At 60.5% G+C, this 16,372-nt stretch overlaps 1 protein-coding gene across 4 annotated transcripts; it reads right to left on the reverse strand.

Moving 5' to 3' along the window:
* Nucleotides 1-1,371: 1,371 nt before the first annotated feature.
* LOC114226776 (histo-blood group ABO system transferase-like) lies at nucleotides 1,372-15,083 on the reverse strand. 4 transcript variants are annotated; one of them, XM_054727229.1, is made up of 7 exons: nucleotides 14,976-15,083; nucleotides 9,254-9,320; nucleotides 8,606-8,662; nucleotides 7,763-7,813; nucleotides 5,135-5,170; nucleotides 4,546-4,680; nucleotides 1,372-2,526 (listed from the first exon to the last, which is right to left on the reverse strand). In XM_054727229.1, the coding sequence occupies exons 1-7, from the start codon at nucleotides 14,986-14,988 to the stop codon at nucleotides 1,839-1,841; spliced, it is 1,047 nt and encodes a 348-aa protein (XP_054583204.1). In that variant the 5' UTR covers nucleotides 14,989-15,083; the 3' UTR covers nucleotides 1,372-1,838. The 4 variants fall into 4 exon arrangements, 2 of the variants coding, with proteins under 2 accessions (XP_054583204.1, XP_054583205.1); XM_054727230.1 differs by lacking the exon at nucleotides 7,763-7,813; XR_008558296.1 differs by lacking the exons at nucleotides 1,372-2,526; nucleotides 4,546-4,680; nucleotides 5,135-5,170; nucleotides 7,763-7,813; nucleotides 8,606-8,662 and adding an exon at nucleotides 10,470-10,636 and having other exon boundaries at nucleotides 9,269-9,320.
* Nucleotides 15,084-16,372: the final 1,289 nt, after the last annotated feature.

The raw sequence follows: 16,372 nt of genomic DNA on the forward strand, positions 1-16,372 counted from the left end.
GGTGATCACTGTCCGAGTCCTTTCCCTGTGTGTGCACGTGTGTCGCTGTTCCGCGCCCAGGGGGCCTCTGTGTGTGCCTGTGCGTGTTCACGTGTGTGCATGGGCACTTGTGGGGGTTCTGGGGCGTGTGCTCTTCGGAAGCTCGTTTCCCGGGCGGTGGGCACGGCCAGTCCGCCTCCTGCCCGTGGGCCTTGTCTGTGTCCCCGCATCAGGATTTCCGGAGCCCCTGCTGCGGGACGTGGGCCGTTTCCGATCCGCCCCCCACCCCCGCCACCGCCGCAGTCACGCTGAAGGGAGTCTGTGACCACCCATCCCCCTTATTTAGGACAGGCGTCTGCGAGTGGAGCTTCTCCGTCCAACGTCAACACGCCTGTGAGGGGCCTGGCAGTTTCCTACAGCCGGGGTCACGGGGTCACGTTGAGCCTTGTTTTGGGAAAGCAGGGGCCTGGAAGCCTGGGGCTGACACTGGGCGGGAGGGAGGAGGAGCAGGGGCTGGGAGTGGGGGTGATGAAGGCCCAGCTGTCAGCCAGCCATGGCTGACAGGCACTGGAGACTCCTCTCACGGAGGGACCGAGAGGTGCCCGGCTCACACAGGCAGGAAGGACGGGGTGGGTGCCAGGGCTCAGGGAGGGGCTGGGGCTTCATGGTAGTGGGTGGGGTATCCGGTGGGGAAGTGAGACACCCTGGAGATGGAGGGGGTGATGGCTGCCCGAAATCAGCCTTTACCGCTGCAAAGCACCCGGGCATTCCGATGGGACAGACCAAGACCTCTGCTAATGGGTCTGCCCTGTCCCTGCCCGGGAGAGGGACCGAGCGGGGCCAAGAGCCCCAGCATTTCACACCGAGGGGGCCTCCCTGGGGGGCACAGATGTCCTTTGGAGCAAAAGACACAGGTTTTCTTGACAATTAGCCACCTGTTCTCGGGCAGAAATAGTTGCTTCAGTCTCAGGGAACCTGCGACCCCCAGTGAACCCAGGGTGGCCTGAGGCGACGTGAGCGGCTGCCCTGCTCCCAGTGGGCAGTGCCAGTGCCTTGGGCCGGATGGGCAGCCAGGCAGCTGCCAAGAGGGTCAGAATCAGGCCTCACCTGCACCTGGGCCTCCCCACCTCCACCTGGGCCGCCTCACCTCCACCTGGGCCTCCCCACCTGCACCCGGGCCTCCCCACCTCCACCTGGGCCTCCTCACCTGCACCCGGGCCTCCTCACCTGCACCCGGGCCACCTCACCTCCACCTGGGCCTCCTCACCTGCACCCGGGCCTCCTCACCTCCACCTGGGCCTCCTCACCTCCACCTGGGCCTCCCCACCTGCACCCGGGCCTCCTCACCTCCACCTGGGCCTCCCCACCTGCACCTGGGCCTCCTCACCTCCACCTGGGCCTCACTTCCACCTGGGCCTGTGCACTGAAGGCGCCATTCAGCTCTGAGAGGACTCGGGAAGGGAAGGGACTGGCCTCTAGCAGTACCCGGGCCCCTGGGCCTGGGCTAGGACCCCCTGCCCTCTTTAGGAGTGACTTCATCTGGGCCCCCGTCTGTCAGGTGGGGCCGGGACCACCTGCCTCACCTGAGCTGAAGGGCCTGAGGAGCGCCCAGTGGGAGCGGATGGCCAGGCCACTCCAGGCCCCGTGCCCAGGGGGTGGGGCCCGTCTCCTGCATGCCTGAGCGTGGGTGGGCACAGGGCGGAGGTGCCCCAAGGCCTGTATTTGGGGTTGGGGCAGTGCCAGGCCTCGACAGTCTCCCCCCTCAGGACAGAAGAGGGAAGCGCAGGCGTGCCCAGGGCCATAAAGGTTCCAATCTGGGGGCCCCGAGGGAGCATGGCCCCCAGCCCCCAGCGCACCCCTCAGTTGCGGATCTGCTGGTGGTTCTTGGGCACGGCCACGAACCTCAGCTTCCGCATGACGGCCGGCCAGCCCAGCAGCTGCTCGTCCCACAGGTACTCCGGGGACAGCACCTTGGTGGGCTTGTGGTCCAGCAGGTACCGGTTCAGGTGGCTCTCGTCGTGCCAAACGGCCTCGATGCCATTGGCGCGGTCGGCCATCATGGCCTGGTGACAGGCCGCGGTGAGCCGGTGAACCTCGGACACCGACCCCCCGAAGAAGCCCCCCAAGTAGTAAAAGTCGCCCTGGTCCGGGGGGATGTAGGCCTGGGACTGCGGCCGGCGCTCGTAGGTGAAGGCCTGGCGGGTCGCCCCGTAGAAGCCGGGGTGCAGGGTGCCGAAGAGCGGGGACAGGATCTCCACGCCCACGTGGTCGCGGAAGCGCATGTCCACGTCCACGCACATGAGAAAGTCCACCTCCCGCAGGAAGCGCCGCTCACAGAAGTCGCTGATCATCTGCATGCGGCGCATGGACACGTCCTGCCAGCGCGCGGCGCCCGGGACCTGGAGCAGCACCAGGCGGCGGCCCTCCCCCAGCGCCACGCGGGGCACGTCGGCCGGCCGGTCGGTGAAGACGTAGTAGTTGACCCTGTGCCCCACCATGAAGTGCTGCTCGGCCGTCTCCAGGAACAGCTTCAGGAAGACCACGTACCTGGGGCGGGAGAGGCGGGCAGGGGGGTCAGGGAGCCAGGCGAGGGCCGACCCGGCCACGCAGCACGTGCACCTGCTTCAAGGGGACTGTGCGGCCCTGTCCAGAGGACGCCAGGTGTTCAAGGCCAAGGCCAGGTTCCCAGACACAAAAGCAAGGACAGCGATCGCACTGCACTGCCCAGGCGCGCCCCGCTCTCGCCCGAGGCGGGGTCACCGTGGGGGCAGGAAGCCGCTGTGTCTGAGTTGCCATCGCTGCTGGGGTTGGAATCGCGGCCGTGGTAGCGGGGCTGCTGCGTGTGGCCGTGTGGAGGCTGCCTTGCGGGAAGGATGTGTGTGACCCGCCGGGGCCGGCTGCCTGCTCCAGGGGCTGCTCGGCGGAGCTGTTGTGTCTGAAGCTCCTTTAGCCACGGCCTCGGGCTCATGAAGACTGTCTCCTGTCCCCACGGCGCCTCAGTCTCCTCGCCTAAGACCTGGCGTCCCAGGAGGGCCCGTCCTGGGCAGAGGGGCTCGGACCCAACAGTTGGCGCAGCGAGCAGGAGGAAGGAGCAGGTGTGGACTCAGGAGAAAGTGCTCCTAACAGGGACCCACTCCCCACCCCTCCTGGTGACCCCACCCTCCTGGTGACCCCACCCCTCCTGGTGACCTCACCTGGTGACCCCACCCTCCTGGTGACCCCACCCCTCCTGGTGACCTCACCTGGTGACCCCACCCCTCCTGGTGACCCCACCCCTCCTGGTGACCTCACCTGGTGACCCCACCCAGCCTGGTGACCCCACCCCTTCTGGTGACCCCACCCCTCCTGGTGACCTCACCTGGTGACCCCACTCCTCCTGGTGACCCCACCCCTCCTGGTGACCTCACCTGGTGACCCCACCCCTCCTGGTGACCCCACCCCTCCTGGTGACCCCACCCCGCCTGGCCTGAGCCGAGCACCTGCTGGCACAGCCTCCTGTCATGCCTGGCAGGCTGCCTGAACCCAGGAGGGCCGTGCCACCCACCCCGCCTTTTAAGTGGGCTGTCCCTGTTCCTGTACAGCTGTCTGTACCCCCAAACGGTCCTCCCTGGACAGCTGCAGGGTGCCTTGCTGAAAGGGTCCTCAGTAAACTGCTGGCAGTCCCAGGAGGGGTCACCCCTGAACTCACTGCTCCCCACCCCCGTCTCAGAATCCTAGATCAGGCCCAGCCCGTGAGGAGGAGGGGAGCGGGGGACCAGAAAATGAGGGGCTTGCTTAGGCCCTACTGAAGTCCCAGGGCGTGGCGGCCAGGTCCAGTTCGTGGTCGCCCCGACCCGGGACCCCTTCTCCAAGTGCCTGGGACGCTGGCTCTTCCCTGAGGTCTCCAGGGCCAGTGCCCCCCGCACCCCCCCTCCGTGGGGACAGCAGCTCCCCCATCAGGCCAGTGTGCTGAGCCCTGAGACCCCGGGTTTCCGGGGCAGCACTGAGGCGCTTCCCTGGGCCTGCGCCGCCCCTGGCAGGCGGTAATCCCTCCCAGGAAGGGGAGCACTAGGCTTAAGTAGGGGGTTCGCACCCACCCCTGCTGAGATGCACCTCCCGGCGGAGCCCCTCCCGAAAGCACAGCTTGGCCACTGCCGGTGAGTGTGGGTCTGGGCTCCCACCTGCCTCTGCGGAGACCAGGCAGGACCCCACCCACCTGCCCTGGACCCGGGACAGAGCCCCCTGGACCTGCCACCCCCACTCACTGTTCATTCCACCTGAGCCTACTGTTCCCGCTGCTTTCTAGAGGGATTGGGAGGGAGGGGGAGGGGGGAGAGGGAAGCACAGATGTGACGTGAGACACATCCATTGGTCGCCTCCTGCACGCGCCCCTACGGTACATGCCCTTGACTGCGAGTCGAACCCGGGACCATTCGGTCCCCAAGCCGACTGCCTGCTTAGATACACTGACCAGGGCCACCCACTTACTTCCTGATGGACCTGCCGCTCCGCCCTCCGCCCTGCACCCACTTACTTCCTGATGGACCTGCCACTCCGCTCTCCGCCCTCCGTCCTGCACCCACTTACTTCTTGATGGCAAACACGGTGAGCCCGACGGTGACGTTCTGGAGCCGGAACTGCTCGTTCAGGATGTCGATGTTGAAGGTCCCCTCCCAGACGATGGGCGCCAGCCACGGGGTCAGGACGAGGACGTCTTTCCTCCTGCACCGAGAGCCCACGGCCGCGCGTGAGCGGCAGGAGGGGACACCCAGCCTGTGCTCCCTGCCCGCCCCGGAGCCCCGCCCGGCCCAGGCCCTCCGCGCCGCAGGCGGGCCATCCTTCCAGGAGGACGTGGCATCTGCAAGGAACCTGCGGACGCCAGTCCGGATGCAAACTTGGGCAGAGCCCCCTTCCCAGCACTGCACCCTGAGGGCCCGGGGCAGGGGGACTGGCCGAAGAAGGGGACCCCCTGGGGCAGCCCCTCCCCCCACACTGTCTGGTGAGAGACAGAGAAGGAAGCGCAGGGCACGGGGGAGGACAGAGACTCTGGGGCTCCAGGCTCGGAGCCCAGGCCGACCAGAGGGGACGGAGTGGGCAGAGCCCGTCCCGGGAGCGACGTCGGGGGCAGCGCCCGTTAGGACACGGCGAGAGTGGCGGGTGCGGTAGGGTTACTCACGAGGGCGTCAGCACCGCGGGCTGCGGGTACAGCATCCTGAAACACAGGCAGCGGGCGTGAGTGTCGGGAGACCCCGTGGGAGTCGCTGGCGGGCAGGGCGGCTGCTGAGGGCCAGGCTGTCCTCCTCCCGGGACACACAGAGCCCAGGCTCCTCCCGCACCCCACCTCGGGGGGTTGGGGGGGGCGTGGGGGGGCTCTGCCTCTGCATGTGGCTTCCTCCTTGTGACTGGGCCCTGGAACGAAAAGCCTCGGGCCTTTGCCCCCCTCTGACCCGAAGTGGTGGGGCCCAGGGTCCCGTCTCAGCTCACTGTGGGCGGGAGGGCCTGGAAGTGGCCTCTGGGGGGCGGGGACCCAAGGAAGGAGCTGGCCCAGAGGAACGGCCATCAGACACGCACGCGGCCCTGCTGGGCCTCTGGCTGGGCGGCAGGAACTCCCCGGCCGTGGCCGCCACAGGCCCAGCGGCCGTCCCAACCACAGCCTGTGCAGGCCCGGCACGGGGCCAGCGCCGGGGGTTGTGCCGCCGGCACGGCCAAGGGTGAGCCTGAGGGGGCGGTGAAGGCTTAGAAAAGACAGACGAGAATGAAGCTGGGTCTGGGTGGGACGTTGCTCCCTCACGGAGAGACAGCGACGACGCCCACAAGCCGTGTCTTTTACAGCCGATGCCACGCGGCACAGTGAGGGCGGGTCAAGGTGTTCACAGCATCCTCTGGGTTTCGATCCCACTCAGCTACAGGCACCTGGTCCAGCTTTGTTTCCTTGCAGCCTCTATCGCTCAGGCTGTGGGGCCACGTGTTCGCCCACAGGTTCACGCTCACAACTCCAGCTGTTGGCGATCACGGTGCTGGGAGGCTCTGCCCTCCACGCTGGGCCTTGCACGTGGCCGTGAGGACTGTGCCCTCTCGTTAGCCCGAGGCCTGAACCTGTGCAAACACGGTGGCCGCGCCCCACAGGGGGTCCCTGTCAAATGACTGCCACGTGCACTCCGGATGCACCTAAGGCCGGTGCCTGCCCTGGCTGGTGGGCTCGGTTGGCTGGAGCACCGTCCCGTGCACCAAAGGGTGGTGGGTTCGATTCTGGGTTGGGGCACATATGAGAGGCTACCGAGTGATGTTTCTCTCTCACATCGATGTCTCTCTCTCTCTCTCTCTCTCTCTCTCTCTCTCTATTCCCCTCCCTTTCTCTTTCTCTATAACCAGTTTTTTTAAATCCTCAAGTGAGGCTTTGGAAGCAGGGTGTCAGCCTTGAAGAGGAAGGAAATTCTAACAGACGCTGTACATGGATGGCCCTGTGGCCATGGTGCCGGTGAAGTCATCCAGCGTGGCCCAGCTGGCATTGACCCATGAAGCAGGAGGTCACTGGTTCGATTCCCGGTCAGGTTGCGGGTTCTCTCTCCAGGAGGGAGCCGATCAATGATTCTCTCTCATCATTGATGTTTCTATCTCTCTCTCCCTTCCTCTCTGAAATCAATAATAATCTTTTTTACTTAAAAATATAAAGATAAATAAAGAAAAAATATAAATAAATAGAAAGTAATTTCTATTAAAAAAGTAAATTAAATTAAATAAAGAAATGAGCGGGCAAAAAAGGACCAACACTGTGATGTGAGGTCCCCACACCAGTCGCATTGCCAGCGCCCGGAAGAGGGGAGGGAGGGGTGCTCCATGGGACAGAGTGTCAGTTTGGAAGATGGAACGTCCTGGCGATGGTGGCGGCGGCGGCTGCCAACAGTGTGAATGTCCGCGATGCCGCCGAGTCTACTCCTAAAAATGGTGCAGACGTAAGGGTCTCGGCCACGTGTATCTTACTTACTACAGTGAACATTTTACAACAAAAAATGCAGGGTGGCCAAGACCGGTTTGGCTCAGTGGATAGAGCGTCGGTCTGCAGACTGAAAGGTCCCAGGTTCGATTCCGGTCAAGGTCATGTACCTTGGTTTCGGGCACATCCCCAGTGGGGGATGTGCAGGAGGCAGCTGATCGATGTTTCTCTCTCATCGATGTTTCTAACTCTCTATCCCTCTCCCTTCCTCTCTGTAAAATATCAATAAAATATATTTTTTAAAAAAATGCAGGGTGGCTGCCCTGTCTCAGATCGCCCGAGGCGGTCCCTTTCAGCTCCAATAAAAGCCCACAGCTCAGGACTTCCATAGCCCAGGACTCCCACAGCTCAGGACCCCCACAGCCCAGGACTCCCACAGCCCAGGACCCCCACAACCCAGGACCCCCACAGCCCAGGACTCCCACAGCCCAGGACCCCCACAGCCCAGGACCCCCACAGCCCAGGACCCCCACAGCCCAGGACCCCCACAGCCCAGGACCCCCACAGCCCAGGACTCCCACAGCCCAGGACCCCCACAGCCCAGGACCCGCTGAGCCCAGGCCAGCCAGCCGGGGGGTCACCCCTTCAAAGCCAAATGCCATCAACTGGTCAAGGCAGGCAGCAGCCCCATGTGGGTCTCCCCCGGGGGGGGCGGGGGGGCACAGTCTGACCGGGCCCTGGGGAAGGAAGCAGTCACCTCCATCTGTCCCCAGCATCCCACCTCTGTCCCCCCGCCACCCCTTTTACCCCCCCCCCACACACACACACACGCTGGGCCTGGAGGGCGGGCGGCCATGGAAGACACTGTACCTCGGTAGTTTCACAACTTGCATCCCGGGCGGTTTTCTATCGGCCTCGATGCTGGATGAGAACAGAGGGTTTTACCAGGAGAACTGGGCTGAAGTGCAGGGATCAGAGCTGGGGTCCTCGTGGAGGGGGACGGGGCGGCCTGGCGTGTGGCCATGGACTTCATCGTAAACAGGCCTCACTGTGGGCAGTGGGCTGGCGCTGGCCTGTGTCCCTGCACATCTCAGATGTGGGGACCTCGGGGCAGTCGGAGGCTCACCCTCTGCGGAGCCACTGGGCCCGCCCCCCGCCCCGCACACCGGCCCCCGCCCTGCATGCCGCCGGCCTCGGTCCCGTTTCTGAGAGATCAAATGCAGACGAGCTGATGCTGTGGGACGTCGGAAGCCAGGTCACCAAGGGGGTGAGCCCAGCCTGTCTCTCTTGGGGACACTGATCTTGCAGCCCCCACCCGGGCTGATGCAGAGGAGCTGGCCCGAGGCCAAGGGCGGGGAGAGAATAACTAGGGCCCGGCAGGGGCGCAGCAGGTGCAAAGGCCAGGGTCTGACCGCAGGCTTGTCCGGAGGACAAGAGGCCCGGGGCAGAGGCGGCAGGCAAGCAGGTCAGTCACGGGGCACACAGGGCCCCGGAGGCAGGAGGTCAGAGGGAGGTCGAAGCTGAAGCCAGTCCTGCCCGGGTGACCCTGCAGGGTCAGGGACTTGGCCGCGCTGCTCTGAGCGAGGGGAGGGGGACGAGGCGAGCAGGAGGCCTGGACCCACCAATGTGTCACCCGGGCGGGGGCTGGGCCCTCAGAGCACGGAGCAGCGCGGGCTGGGCTGTCAGGGCAGGGCCCCGCCGGCACACACTCACCCTTCTTCCTCGGGCCTGGTCCTCAGCATCGGGATTCTCGGGCTCAGGACCCCCATGCTGCGGAGGAGCCCCCCAAAGGCCCTCGTTGAGGAGCTGGTCCTGGGACGGCCTGTCCACCTTCCCCACGCAAAGCAGGAGGGGAGCCCAGGTCATGACCCCGCGCCCCCCAGAGCAGCTGCCCTCGGGCAGGGCGGGGCCAGTGTCCCCTAAGCTCAGGTGACCGGTCCCAAGGAGGGGCGGCCACGGCGGCCAGTGCCCCAGGCGGGCCCCTGCGCGGCCGGCGTGGGTCCCGTGCGTGGCCGGCTGGTCCGAGGCTGCTCAGGGAAGGCCTCCTGGCAGGGTCCCTGCCCAGCAGAGCGGCCGTGACCTCACTCCCCGGTTCCAGGACCCTGTCCATCAGGGAGCTTCCCCACTCGCAGCCGCACAGGGAGGGGTCCCGGCCTCGCCCGACTCCCCACAGTGCGGCCTCCGTAGGAGGGAGTGTGAGGCCGGGCCGTGAGGCGGATGTCAGCAGCCCTGTCACTACAGCTGTGACCCCGGGGCGGCGGGATTGGGGGGGACAGCTCAGGGCGCCCCCCGGGACCCGATGGGCTCCTGCTGCGGCTTCTCCCGAGCCCGCAGACCCAGAGGGTCTCGCCCGCTTCTTACCCAAAGACCAGGAGGAAGGCGACCAGGAAAAAGGTCAGAGGTCGAAGCGAGCAGCACTTAGATTTTCCTGGAAAACAGAGGAGAGGATACACGGTCTCTGTGCCGTTAGCCACGCAGCGTGTTCCCAGGTCTTCCTGCTGCCCCCGCACCAGGTTCGCTCCTTCATCGCTGAGCAGCCTCCGGGATGTGACGGGATTTGTGCCTTCACCTGCTGATGTTGTGAGGCCCCTCCCCCCACTTGGGCCTGTCAATCTCTATCAGCGTCTAGGTACAGGTGTACTCGTGGGCACGCGTTCCCGGCTGTCTCGAGTGACTAAGCGCCGACTACATAAACGCAGGCGGCAGGTTTCACTTAAGAAGCCGCCCGATTGCTCCAGAGCGGTGGTGGGTCAACCTGTGAGGCCGGGTCACCTCTCGGCCCCCGGCCCAGGGACACGTAGAGGCATCTCACTGCGGCCAAGGCTGCTTGTAAAAGCTGCTTCGGTGTGTCCCGGCCCGTTTGTGTTCCTGGAATCTTTTCCTACGTTAAGTTGGGTTGTTTCCGGGTTTAGGACCGAGAAGTTGAAGTTACTTACATATTGTGGACCCGAGTTCCGTGACAATATGCGAATCACCGAGGTTTCTCTCAGTTTGTGGCTTATCTAATCACTTGCTTAATTTTGTGTTTTGAAGTGAAAGTTTTCATTTTGACGAAGTCTATTTTTTTCTTATGGTTTGAGCTTTTTTCCTGTCTCAACTAGTCTTTGCATATTCCAATGTCGTAATATTTTCTCCTGAAATTTTGTAACTTCTTAAAAATATATATTTTTTGATTTCAAAGAGGAAGGGAAAGGGGATATAGAAACATCAATGATGAGAATCATTGATTGGCTACCTCCTGCACGCCCCCCACTGGGGATGATCGAACCCTCAATCCGGGCCTGTGCCCTGACCAGGAATCAAACCAGGATCTCCTGGTTCATAGGTCGATGCTCAACTACTGAGCCATGCCGGCCAGGCAGAAGTTTTGTAACTTTTGTATATGGTGTGAAGGATCGAGGTTCTTTGTTTTTTATTTTTCTTGTTCTAGACAGATATCCAGTAATTTCAGTTATTTGGGTTGAAAATGCTTTCCTTTCCCCATTTTATTCTTTTAGCACTCTATTGAAAATCCATGTGTGTGTGTCTACAGGGTGTCCCCCAAAATGCATACACACTTTAACAGCTGATAGCTCACTTTTGAAAATGAAATGATTTTAATAAACACCGCCTTTGTCACTATTCGAAGTGTGTGCATACATGTTGGAGGACGATCTGTCTGCCTGGAGCCTGGAGCCTGTCCCATCGATGTGCAGGTCTATTCTGATACCAACCCGCACGGATCACTGCAGCTCTGCAATACATCTGGAAATAAGAAAGTGTAAGCCCTAAAAGTTCTTTTTCCTTTTTCAAATTTGTTTTGGCTATTCTGGGACCTTTGCATTTCTATATAAATTATAGAATCAGCTTGTCAATTGTTATAAAAATGCCTTCTGGAGTTTTGGTTGGGATTATGTAATTCCATAGATCAATTTGAGGAGAAGGGACAGTTTAACAACTCTAAATCTTCTAATCCATGAACATAGTCTTTTTCTCTCCACTCATTAATATCTTCTTACACTTCTCTGGCAATGCTTTGTGGTTTTAATTGCATAGACATTGCTCTTAATCTGATAAGTTCATCCCTAAGTGTTGCATGCTTTCTGATAAATAAAATAGTATTTTTAAATTGACATATGACAATAGAGGAGGGAAGAAATGGAGCTAATTGGAGCGAAGTTTCTGTATTCTGCGGGAATTAAGTTGGTATAGACTGAAGTCAATTGTGTACATTAGAATGCATACTCTCCAGAGAAACCACTAAAAAAAATAACTTAAAAATATATCCTTAAAAACAGCAAGGGAATTAAAATGGTGCAATGGAAAATATCTATTTAACGTAAAAGAATATCGTAAAGGAGAAACAAAAGAACAAAACATAGAGAAAACCAATAGCTGAATGGTGGCTGGAAATTCAATCACAGCAATAACAACACTGAATGGGATTGAACACTATCGGAAGGCAGAAATTGTCAGACTGGATTTAAAGAAGAGCTTCAACTCTAAGCTGTCTACAGGAGACGTGCTTTAGAAATGAAGACACCCATAGGTCTGGTGTGCAAGGGTAGTAAAAGGTATACCCAGCAAACAATAACCATAGGCCCGGAGAAACCAAATTCACCCAGACAGGAAGTACAGTCTCGTGCCACGTAAAGACGGGACACATACTGAGAAATGCGTCCTTAGCCGATCTCCTCATTGTACAAACATGTGGAGAGCGGTTACAGCGTTTGGACAGGTTCAAGCCTGGGACTAATGAGAGGGCACGATCCTCTCGTGGCAAAGCCACGTGCAAGTCCCAGCACAATTACAGCCAAAGGCTATGGTTGTGAGCTTGACCTTATGGTCCGAACCTGTGGTCCCACGTGGCTGAGTGATATGGGCTGTGGGAGGTGCAGCAAGTAAACAAAGCTTGATCAGCTGCATGTGATTGAGTAGATTCGAAACCCACAAGAACGTTGTAAACATCTTGACCACACCCTCACTTTGCCTCGTGGAATCTGGCCATAAAATAAAGACTCGACTTGCAGGCTGTGGCGCTGTCTCTCCATCCGAGAGCCATGTCCCACCTAGCCCCAGCTTTATTCTCTTATCTGTCTTTTCTCCATCCTTCGCCGCCCCCTCTCAGGTTCACCCATGGCTGTGCCAGCTTGGCACATAGAATGCACAAACCTAGATGGTACCGCGCACTCCACACCTAGGCTGTGTGGTCGACCCTATTGCTCCTGGGCTATACGCCTGTGTGGCATGTTACTGTACAAAACAACACAAGGTTAAGTCACACACAAGAGAAAGTGATGCAAATCAGAGGTGCAGGGAACACGAGATGTATGAGGCTGGTGCTGGTATAACACACCCGCAGCTGAGGGCTGGGCCATTGGGCCGCAGGCCAGACACGGGGAGGAGAGAGAGGCGGGAGGGGCATGGCGGGTGGGCAGGATCAGGGGCAGGGACCACGGAGAGGAACAGCAGCAGGAAACCACCTGATGTCGGAGGATCCAGGGGCCACAGGTGAAGCAGAGGCCACCCCCAGAGAGACCCGAAGCCGGAACACCAGGCCCTGGGGTGGTCTGGGTAGGATGGGCAAAATGGTGGCGTGGTGTTTGAGGGTGAGACATGAGCACAGGGAGGGAGAGGGCTTGGGGGCTGGTGGGAAGGGGATCTGTAAGGCTGGACAGTCTTGGCAGGCTCGCAAAGGCACAGGGAAAAACACACCCAAATGTGTCCCTAGACTAACGTGTGGCCAACTAAGTTAAAAGAGCAGAGAACTCGTCAGTTGCCACTAATCAAGGAAGTAATTCAAAACCACCTTTTCTTTGTTTTTCATATCAAAGATCCAAAGGGCTTAGGGCGTTTCCCCTGCAGTCTTGAACTTCCATGGAAGCATCTGCTTAGTGCTGGGGGGGAGGGGGGAGGGGGAAGGGAAACAGGGCGTTGCCAGGGGAGCCCGGGCCACAGCGCCAAGCATCAGGCCAGGGAGGGAGCGGCTTTCCACGGAACAGCTCTGCCCAGTCATGTCGCATTCACGCAAAGCTAGAGCCCAAACCCAGGTCCAGGGTGACACCCTCCCTGCTGTGTGTAGGACCCGCTGGTCCCCCGGACCCAGGACGGAGGTGCTAAAATCAGGACCGGCCTACGCCACCTGGGAGGAGTCTGCCACCTTGCCCGGTCCCTGACCTCCAGATCCGGTTGTGGCTGGTAGCCCTTCCCGCCCCAGCACCGCACCCACGCCGGCCTCTCTGCTTCCGAAGGGCAGACTCTCAGGACACGAGCGACAGAGGAACCGGGGCGGCTGGAGGGGCCAATGGAGGGAAAGGGGGGCATATGTAGTGCCTTCAACAATAAAGAATTATTAACATAAAACAAAAAGAGAGACAGTAACAGCAGGCCCCCCTCCCCCCCCCCCCCAGCAAAGCCCTCCGGGCCTGCGGACAGGATTAGGTTCGGTCGGGCGCCTGCCTCAGGCCCAGGCCAGGCTCTGAATGGCTGTGGGAAGCCGCCCATTGTCCTCACCGGCAGAGAGGTGTGGACAAGGAACCCGGAAGGCTGGTCAACCTTGAGGCTCTGAAAGGCCAGAGCCGAGCACCCACTGTCCAGTGGAGACAAAGGGAGCGGAAGCAACTCCCACCTGTTCGTCTCCTGTAAATCCTGGCTGACGGCTGTCCGGGAGCTGGTACTGGGATTGCCTAAGGGCTATGGGTGGATCCCAAACCCTGAATATGAGGGATTGTGAGGCCAGAGCAAAGCGGAGTCCTTCCTCTGGCGCTGGGCTCCGGCCTGGCCCCCAATATTCCCAAATGAATATTTTCCTGTCTCTTTCATTTGCGTGCGGCCTCCTCCAGAGCCCGAACCCTGAACCTGAACCCTGAACCACACTCGCAACTGACCAAGCTCCATAAAGAGGAGCGTCCAGCGAGACGTGCTGTCCTCGGGCGCGGCGGCCCGGGGCCGGTCAGCAGGCTCCCCGACTCCCTGAAGGAGGGGGGCCCTCACAGGCTCTGGCGGGGCCCCACAGCCAGTCCCGCCGCCCCTGGAGCCCCGGGAACAGAGGGGAATGGGGCCTGTCCTCCTCCCGGGCCTCCGGCTTCTCCCGGCCGCCGCCTCCTGTTCCCGGGGAAGCCCCTCCTCCACTGGTCCAGGAAGGGGTGACGCCAGGGGCTGGAGGTGACCCGCTGTGGGTGGTCCTGGGAGGTCCAGGCCCACAGGGCTCGTGTTCACATCCACTCAGCTGGGTACGTGCTTAGGAGTGACGTTCTGGAAGGTTCTGGAAGGTTCACCGAGGCCACACTGTGTGCGAGCCTCGCGAAGGCCCCAGGTGAGAGAGTGAATAAGCAGGGCCTGGTCCTGCCCACAGGACAGGTGAGGGCACATGCGACAGGGTCAGAGGTGGTCGCAGGGCCGCCCCGCCGGACTCTGAGCAGATGGGCCAGCCCCTCGGCCATTCCCCGTGCCTGCTGCTGGTGCCGACTGCACTGGGTCTCCTCTGAAGGGGGGTCCTGAGGACCCCAGAGCCTGGTCCCCTCTCCCTCCAGTCTGCAGCCACTGACTCTAATAAGTTGTCCCCAGGCAGAGACCGCCGCTGGGGGAGGGCCACCCTCCCCCAGGAAAGTGTAGCCGAGTCCACCGTCCTGACCAGGTGGGGGGTGCCGGCAGGAAGGGGCCTAGTGGTGCTCTGCCCCTCCTTTTCCCTCCCTCTCCCTCTGCCCCCCCCCCCCACGCACAGCAGGTGCCCTGGGTCCCCCACCGGCTCCTCGGAGGGCCAGGACCTGCTCCGTCAGGGGCGGACCTCACACAGGAGGAGGGCCCCTTGCTGACCACCCTCTGGGGCCGGGACTCGAGAGAAAGGAGCGGAGAGGGCAGGGGAAGGGGCTCCACTGCGGGGGGCAGCCGGCTGGCAGCTTCGCAGGTCATCACGCAATCAGGACATCGCCCGAGGGTCTGCCTTCACCCAGGCCGCCACCACCCTGGCCACATTCTGTTACTTTCCCGGGCACCGTCATCACACACACACACACACACACACACACACACACACACACACACACACACGGGCAGCCCTGAGGCCCCTGTGGAGGTCACCCAGACCCTGCCCCTCCCCGCTCACCTGAGGGCTCCATGGCTCCTCTGAGGACCGAGGCCAGGCCAGGTGCCTGGAGGCAGAGGCCAGGAATGGGAGGTGGAGGTAAGCCTGGCAGCTGTGTTTGACCTCGGGTTCTCAGTCCCAGGAGTCTGAGGACAATGCCCAGTCCCTGCCCAGGGCACAGCCCCACGCCCCTCCTGGTGGGAGGAGCCAGCCAGCTTTCCAGTTTGTCCAGGTCTGGCAGCCAGGCAGCTCAGTGCCAGGAAAGACCTTCCGCTAGGTCCTGAGCTGAGGCCCAACCACCGCGGGCAAATAGGTATTCTATGGACCGAGGCACGCAGCGGCCGGTCGGTGGCCGGGGTGGCTTCCTGCTCTCAGGACCACGCCCGGGGCTTCGCCCCTACTCGCCTCACCCCACTCCCCACCTGTCTCCAGCCTCGGCGCTTTCTTAAGCACATTGACGGCATTTGCAGTTACAGCTACGACGATATGGTCATCTCAGCTCAGTGAAGGTGTCGGTATTTTTTGCTTTTATGGCGAAGGAGGACCTTACCCTGTGTGGCTTGTTTTTCCCTCAATAGTTTGGAAGGTCTGGTCTTTAGCCTGGCAGGTGGTGTGGCTCAGTAGATGAGCATCAACCTACGCACCAAAGGTCACCGGGTTGATTCCCGGGCAGGGCACACGCCCAGGTTCCAGGTTCCATCCCCGGTGGGGGCCGTGCTGGAGGCAGCCAATTGATGTCTCTCTCTCTCTCTCCCCCTTCTATAAAAGCATAATATACTAATTAGACCAGACAGCCAAGCCCCTTGCACGAATTTTATGCATCAGGCCTCTAGTAATAATAAAAGGAGTTGGACTTTAACCCAGTGGAAAATTGTTATAGTCATAATTTCATGTAATACCTTCCATCCTCTGCTTAAACAAGGTACATACTCACGCCCTATCATGAGTTGAGATTAACTCATTCCTCATCTGTCCTTTTCCCTTGTGTCTAAATATTTACTCTGAATAAACTTACACCTCCATTACTTAAATTTTCATCTTCAAGTGACATCATTTATTCATATTCCTTTTCTTTTAAAATATATTTTTATTGACTTCAGAGAGAGAGAGAGTGAGAAACATCAATGAGAACCACTGATCGGCTGCCTCCTGCATGCCCCACACTGGAGATGGAGCCTGAAACCCAGGCAGGTGCCCTGACCAGGAATTGAACCGTGACCTCCTGGTTCATACCCCTGAGCCGTGCCGGCTGGACAACAGTGAACTCATTCTTTTTCAGTCCTCACCGGAGGGTATCTTTCCATTGGTTTTTAGAGTGGAACAGAGAGGGGAAGACAGAAACATCAATGTGAGAGAAACACATGGATTGCATTGATTGGTTGCCTCCTGCACGTGCCCTGACCAGGGAGGAGCCTGAA

Source organism: Eptesicus fuscus, chromosome 15 (assembly GCF_027574615.1).
Source record: "Eptesicus fuscus isolate TK198812 chromosome 15, DD_ASM_mEF_20220401, whole genome shotgun sequence".
Lineage (NCBI taxonomy): Eukaryota > Metazoa > Chordata > Mammalia > Chiroptera > Vespertilionidae > Eptesicus > Eptesicus fuscus.